The sequence below is a fragment of the Simochromis diagramma genome, unplaced genomic scaffold, assembly GCF_900408965.1.
Source record: "Simochromis diagramma unplaced genomic scaffold, fSimDia1.1 OVJJ01000205.1, whole genome shotgun sequence".
Classification (NCBI taxonomy): domain Eukaryota; kingdom Metazoa; phylum Chordata; class Actinopteri; order Cichliformes; family Cichlidae; genus Simochromis; species Simochromis diagramma.
In genome coordinates, this window is record NW_024386782.1 from 14,766,408 (window position 1) to 14,773,264 (window position 6,857).

The 6,857-nt window shown below is 43.9% G+C and overlaps 1 protein-coding gene across 1 annotated transcript; it reads right to left on the reverse strand.

Moving 5' to 3' along the window:
• Positions 1–532: 532 nt before the first annotated feature.
• angptl4 (angiopoietin-like 4) lies at positions 533–6,857 on the reverse strand. The gene is made up of 7 exons (XM_040022103.1): positions 6,212–6,857; positions 5,317–5,427; positions 5,102–5,195; positions 2,486–2,599; positions 2,299–2,394; positions 1,834–2,118; positions 533–1,726 (listed from the first exon to the last, which is right to left on the reverse strand). Exons 1-7 carry the CDS (start codon positions 6,737–6,739, stop codon positions 1,542–1,544), a joined length of 1,413 nt encoding a protein of 470 aa, XP_039878037.1. The 5' UTR covers positions 6,740–6,857; the 3' UTR covers positions 533–1,541.

Genomic DNA, 6,857 nt, shown 5'->3' on the forward strand with positions numbered 1-6,857 from the left:
GGCGAGTTGAGATGAGGGTAAACTCCTTCAGATCAGCTGTCTCAGATGTTGATCTTGACCCGGCTGTCAGTTCTCGGAGGATCACTGTGGATGAAGCACATTAACAGTAAGCCTGACAAGGATGTAGAAGGTGGTGCTCTGGAAATTAAAGCTGACACCTTGGAGTTACTAAGGTTTTCTTCCAGGTATAAGCTGCTGATCGAGAGGTCTGCCACGTGCGGCTGCGGTTTAGTGCAGATGTGTGTTTGCGCGGTTAGCAAACTCAGTGTTGTGTTACAAGTCTAAGAAAAATAAATATCAGTTTAATTACATGAGGTAGCCACAATGTGAAATCAGACTACATGCCTTGCATCACATCTTGGTTATTGATTTACTGCAAAATGCAAGAAGTTTTCTTTCCCACTGTCGCCCTTGGTCATCTGATTCTTGGGGTTTTGCATGTACAGCATCTTGAGGTGACTGTTGAGGTTTGCGGCTGTGTAAATAAAACTGAATTGCATTGAACATAACAGAGATAAAATGCAGACAGATATTGGTTTCAATCAGTTTTATTGGCTCTTTATGGCCCCAAATCTTTCTCTTAAAAAAAAACAGAACATAAATTACAAACAGCAGATATAGATAGATAGATATATACATTTATCAGGTGATTTTTTTTACAACATTTAAATAAGGAAAAAAAAACATCTACAGTAGCTCTCAAGTCTTAAGGACACAGATAATATCACTGGACAACAGTAACAGTTATAGTTATGAAAACAGTCCACAGTCCTTCAAATACTACTTACAAAAACTCGTCTTAAAAGTAGTCAATATGACTTATTATCAACAACATCTCCACAGGAAAATCAGAACAACTCAGTTAAGAATAGTTTTCGACTGATTCAAATTTGCAGGCAGAACGTGCAGTATGTGGTACAAAAGGCTGGAACAGTGTTTCTGCATCTAGTTTACAGTGAAGTACAACTTTACACAATGCTTCTGTCGTCATGTTCACGTAGAAAATGACTGTTTTAATTAAGTCTCCATTTGGTCTGCCCCATTGGGTTTAAAAGGCTTGCTTGATGCATGCTGCATGTTTTTTTTCTTTCCTTTTTATTAAAAATCTGACAGTCCTTGCTACATTCAAACTTATCAACAGACCGCATACACAGCTGACACCTCACATGTGATGAGGAGTCTGGACTTGTTGGAAAAGCTTCTTTGCTTACAGCTCACTGGACAGGCTGGGACACGCTGTGATGGGACGTCCTGTTGACTGGGAGCACCAGCTTCAAACCAGCAGAAAGAAACTGCGCAATGCTACGACATATTAATTTCTTTTTTAAATTCCATTGCACGTTTTAGCTTTGTCTCTTCTGTGGCCATCAATGCCGGGAAGGAATCGGCTCATCTTCTCTGGAGAACAGTCCTGATTTTGAGGGCTGTAGCTCTCGGATTAAGTCCCTAAAGGGAGATAACCAAGGAAGTGGCAAGCTCTACCTCATCAACCAATAGTCCTGCTTCTTACAACCCTTCTTGTTTTTGCCTCGTCCGGTTTTTTATGATTTGCTCTCGATTGCAGCGGGAGCAATCATCATCATACTGGATTTCAAAGGGTAGTAACGGCCTCTCCAAGTCTTCCAGAAGATGCCTTGCTTTCTCTGGTGCCGCTGCTTGGGAGGAGGACTCTGGAAATATCTGCCATTCAAGTTGGCGCGCCCACAGTTACTGAACCACCAACCACCTAGAAAAAACAGGACGATATTAGGTTAGTTGATGCGTTTTTACTGGACTCTATGCGAGCCACATTACGAGTTAATATCTGAAGGATGTTGTATCATTGTATCTTACCAGAGAGGTGCTTGGCACAGTTGGTGTCACTTTTCTGGTCATTGTCCTGGTCATGGGTGGAAAAAGGCAGACCAGAGGCGGTGTCAGTGGCCAGGGAGCTCTCGAGGTCACTGAAAGTGCCACCCTTCTGAATCTGGAGGGAATATTTGGTTTCCTGTCCGCCCAGTTGGAACGGGAGACGGACGGTTGCAAGGTCATCCACCCAGTCAGAGAGCTTGATGTTGAGGATGTAGCTGCCATCTTTGGCAATAGAGTAAATCTTCTCTAAACCTAACCAGAACTCTCCTGGAGAGGAAGGAAAGAAGAGGAGTTTGAGCTCTGTTTGCATGTGGTCCATTTCAGGTTTAAGTGCTAAAATGTTTTTGGAGGGTATTTCTGTCCACTGATGCAACGTTACTAAAAAGCAGATAACCTGTCTGAACACTGTACCAATCAGCCAGTGAAATAAAATTCAAAAGCATTTACCATTCAGGCTGCCGAAGCCTTTCTCGTAGGCATCCCACAGCTGGTCAAAGTCCACTGAACCATCTTGGCGCCTCTGAATCACTGTCCATCCGCCGTCTGGATAGAAAAACAGAGAAAGAATGATCAGAACATATTCCATCTGATGAAACAGCAGGTTCAAAATCTAAAGGAGTTTTGTTCCACGTACCAGCTGTCATCTCACAGAAGACTTCAAAGGGCTCTGAGTTTGCTGGCTGGATGGTGTACACCCCACTGGTGGTCTCTCCTCTCATGAACAGCTCGTGACAGTCCGATGGCGTCTCTGGAAAAAGAACAAAGAAGAAGGGAAAAAAGTCAAAACTTGGACTGTATCACGGATGCCTTTTTCCCTGGATGTGCTTTAGACATGCTGCCTTTTTAGTCCAACCGCTGTGTTCAGATTTCGCCCCAGCTCCCTCAAATGTTTTTATTTTGGTTATCCTACCCAGCTTTCAGAAATAGGTCATTTACAGTTAGTGAATCTTTCAGTAATGGGCTGCTGCACACTTCGAGTAGAGTGTTTTCAAATAAGACTATATCTCCAGGGGAAAGAAAAATAAAAGCTTATCACTATGTCTGGAGATATGAGTGTGTTCCTGATAAAAACAAAAAACAAAAACTTTGACCTAGCTTCAGCAGGACTGTTGTAAACATGACCTTTCTCCCAGTTCCCAGGCAGCCTGCCCTCTTTAAGTGCTGGTCTGTGCAACCTATAGAGTTACATACTCCTATCCTTTACATTCCTCTACAACCCCCCCCCCCCCCCCCCCCCTCTCGCGCGTGCATCCGACCCCCTTCCTCCCCCTTGGCTTGTCACACCTCCCTCACGTGCACAGCAGCCGCTTGGTGACGAAGATGTGCATGGCTGCTGCATGCATGGGGAATGATCACAGCGTGGTGTAGGGATGAGGGGGGCTGTTATTGTATGCAGAGCAGGGGTCTCCAGAGCTGGCACGTGCTTTAATAAGGGATGAGGCTAATTGCACCCCTGGCATAATCCTTTTTTAGTAAGGATGACATCATGTAGTGCAGTTTAATATCCTGCCAAAGCCTCGTCACAATTTACTGTGCATATATATAGATTTAAATTTGGTTGTTCTAGTTGTTTCAGTGAAAGCTCATCAGCTGATCACACAGTAGCAAAATCTGTTTGTGTGAGGTGACCTTTTCTTCTTTAGAGAAATGAACTTTTGTTGTGGTGACTGTCTGCTCAGGGGTCAAGGGTTCTCCTGAACTTTAGCACATTTCTAATTCATTATAATTGGAAATAAGGAGGAGATGGGGGTGGGGGGCGGTGGGAGGTTTGTGCACAGGGATGGGGGAGGAGAGGACGACCAAAGGGAAAGGAGGCTCAGGAGGAGGAATGCCTGTTTGATTGTTGTAGGGCAAAGGTTGCTCATTCTTCAGGGATGTAAAAATGTTTGTTTAACAGAAAAAGGTGGGACATCTTGGAAATGGGGAGGAGGTGAGTGTCTTCAAAACAACATACGATATCTGTACAAAGTTCAGAGATAAATTTAGATTGCCTTTCCCCTTTGTTTTCCTTTATTATTATTATTATTATTTTTATTTTAGTTAAGACCCAAGGTGAGAAATCTGAACAAGAGTCCAAGAAAACCTTGTTGCCCTTTCCCTCCTCCACAGCGCAGAAATGATCTGCGCGTAATCCTGGCATGCTGTCTGACCCTGACTGAATTCTCCCAGAGACCAGCAAACTTTCCCCCAGTTGAAACCTTTCCAGAATAACTCCCCCCCCCCTCTCTCCCCCATCCCTGAATCCTGCTGATGTCAGAGCTTTATGGTGTAATTGTGATTTCAATGACTGAACTCTAATGTTACCTCAGCCACATTCACCTTTCACCTAGTTCACACACATGGCTATTACAACCCGAGAATTCAGTTTGAATATATCATTTTCCATTTGTATTCATTCATAATTACTGCAATTATTCCATATGTGCAGATTTCAGCGTTATTTAAAACTAAAAAGGAATAAAATGAGATCTATATCTAATCTGATAGAAAGCTCAGAGTTTCTTATCGCTTCCCCATTTGTTCAGCATCCAGTCCAGTCTGGATGAAACCAGTCATTCATGCTGGTTCAGTTACAGCAGCTGTTTGGCGTGCCTGCAGTCTGAGAGCCTTTCATAATTACTGTATACCACAGTATCAGAGGTGCTGACTAAACACCTTACTAATTTCCCGTACAACTCCTGCAGCGATATTCCAGCAACTTCCTGTTGCTATTGTGATTAAAATCCCTCAAATGTACGATAGACTCAGCTTACAATTAAACAAACAAACAAACAAACAAAAAACCCCAAATCTATACTTTATATTTTAAATATGTTGTACACGTGACTGTGTTAACCCTCTCAGGCTCAAATTAAGTTTTTTGTTGCTAATGCACAACCAAGTCCTGCAGTGCTACTTCTGAGTAAAAGAAACTCATAAAATATGTATGTGGGGTAATCAGGATGTTAGTTCTTAACTGTTGCAAATCTGCAACGTCTGCCTGGAGAGGGTTAATGCTATATCGTATTTAACGAGTAATACTAATATTTCAGTCGCTCTCAGGGATTGCACCTGTTGGTATTTTTGGCGTCACGCTGAGCTGATAAGCTTGTCCCGAATTAATTAGTTTCCTTGATTTTAATTGCTAGTGATTTAAGCTTCTTTGTGGCCTTACTAGACAGATGGTCTGTCACATTTGGCGTCAGATTTTGTAGAGTCGACTTAAGACAGTGTCAAGGGGGGATTTTGGACGCTTTTTGGCTTTACTTACCGGCCGGCGAGTCGCGCTGCTCCGCGACACCACCCTGCACGGAGCTCTCGGATTTGCTGCTCCGCTGGGAGGCTTTCTGTCTTGACTGCTGGATCTGAAAAAGGTTGCAAATCAGTGATGAGACAAAAAATGACAAAATAATAATAATAATAACGATAAAGATGTTTAAAGAATTTTTTGTGCAAGCAGTGTGCGTAAATGTGGCGCCTGCTTACTTCACTCTGCAGGGTCCTGATGCGCACGTTCTGTTTGTCAAGCTTATCCTGCTGAAGTCTGATGCGCTCCATCAGATCATCAATTCGTCTGTTCTGGGCCTCCAGCATGAGCTGACAGAAAAATATGACACAGGTGCAACAATATTAATTATTATATCATTTTTATTCGACGACGTGTTTGTGCGTAAAATAAATCCATCGCTCAAAGGAGGTCCTCCAGTTAACACCGCAAATAGGGTACCCGTAAGTTTCAAACTGTTGCTTGAAACTTGTTATTTTATCCTACAATGACAAGCCAATAGTGTGTAGGTGTAGTTATGTAACCCATTCGCCGCTCGGGATTTTCCAGCTCACCATACAAAGCTCTCCGACTCACACAATGCTTTGTAAACGAAGCTTTGCTAAGAAAGCAAAACTTTCATGAGCCCCTTCAGTGTCTGTGCTGCAAAATGCAACAGCTGTGGAAAAACGGAAAATTCTTGCATCTGATGCTGGCAGAGCCTTTTTATCCGGCAGCTCTGTCTGCACGTACTGCACGTTTATCCGCGCCTGCAGTAGTAACCTTCCACTCCGGCTTACCACCACCCGCTGCTTACGCTCTGTTTAATTTTATTTAGGACCACTGAGTGTTCAGACACCCCCCTTCCCACCACACATACACACAGACACACACACCTTGTAATCCTTGGATGCTGTAAATCCACTGACTTGATAACCAGTGCAAAATCCCTTTGTACTTTGAGGGGCCTACATGGAAGTATCTTAACTCTAAGAAAAATGGTTTGCACACAGTGGAAAAGCTTCATTTCAGATAATTTTCCTCCCAGACTAACTTTCATTCACCTTATCCAACATAGTTCTAATGATCATCATTAACCTACACACATAATCTTACCTGGATGTTGTGAGCATCACTGCTGTTCTTGGCACCAGCATTCATGTCAGACATCCCTCCATCTCCCTGCAACATGCCGTCCACCTTCTCCTCCAGGCGGCTGAGTCTTTCACTCATTGTCCTTCTCTCCTGCTGCATCTCCTCTGCCTTATCCCTCAGCTCGGCTGTGACATTCAGCACCTGCCCCTCTCTGTCTTCCAGTCCCTGGGCCCGAGCTTTCAAAAGCTCCCCCTCTGCTTGTAGCCTCTGGCTTTCCTTCCCCAGTTCGCTCACAGTGCGATTGAAGACTTTCAGTTTGCTTGACAGGTCCCTCATCTGGATTTTAGTTTTGTCCACATGCTCCTTCAGCCCCTGGCCCAGTTGCAGGAGGCCGTGGGCAAGGACGTTAACATCATCCCATGCTGCATACTGGACACGCTTCTCCTTGGTAGCACCACCAGAGCTTGAGGCTCTTTTCCTCTCCACTGGGAAACTTGTGGCCATGAGCACCACCAGGCAGAGAATCAGAGTTGCCAGTGTTGTCTTCATTTCTGCCGTTTTACTAAACTTCTGAAATACGTCTGTAAACTGTGCACAGAATTGTGCAGTGTCCTGCCTTCTCTTCTCGAATTGGATCTGATAGTTCAGGTTCCTGGATAAACAAGCT

Excerpts from the sequence above, each read along its gene's own strand:
- angptl4 (XM_040022103.1), bottom strand. The coding sequence starts at position 6,739 with ATGAAGACAACACTGGCAACTCTGATTCTCTGCCTGGTGGTGCTCATG. Across the intron at positions 2,600-5,101 it reads GCAGCGCGACTCGCCGGCCG|AGACGCCATCGGACTGTCAC; the intron begins GTAAGTAAAGCC and ends TTCTTTTTCCAG. Across the intron at positions 2,395-2,485 it reads CTTCTGTGAGATGACAGCTG|ACGGCGGATGGACAGTGATT; the intron begins GTACGTGGAACA and ends TTTTCTATCCAG.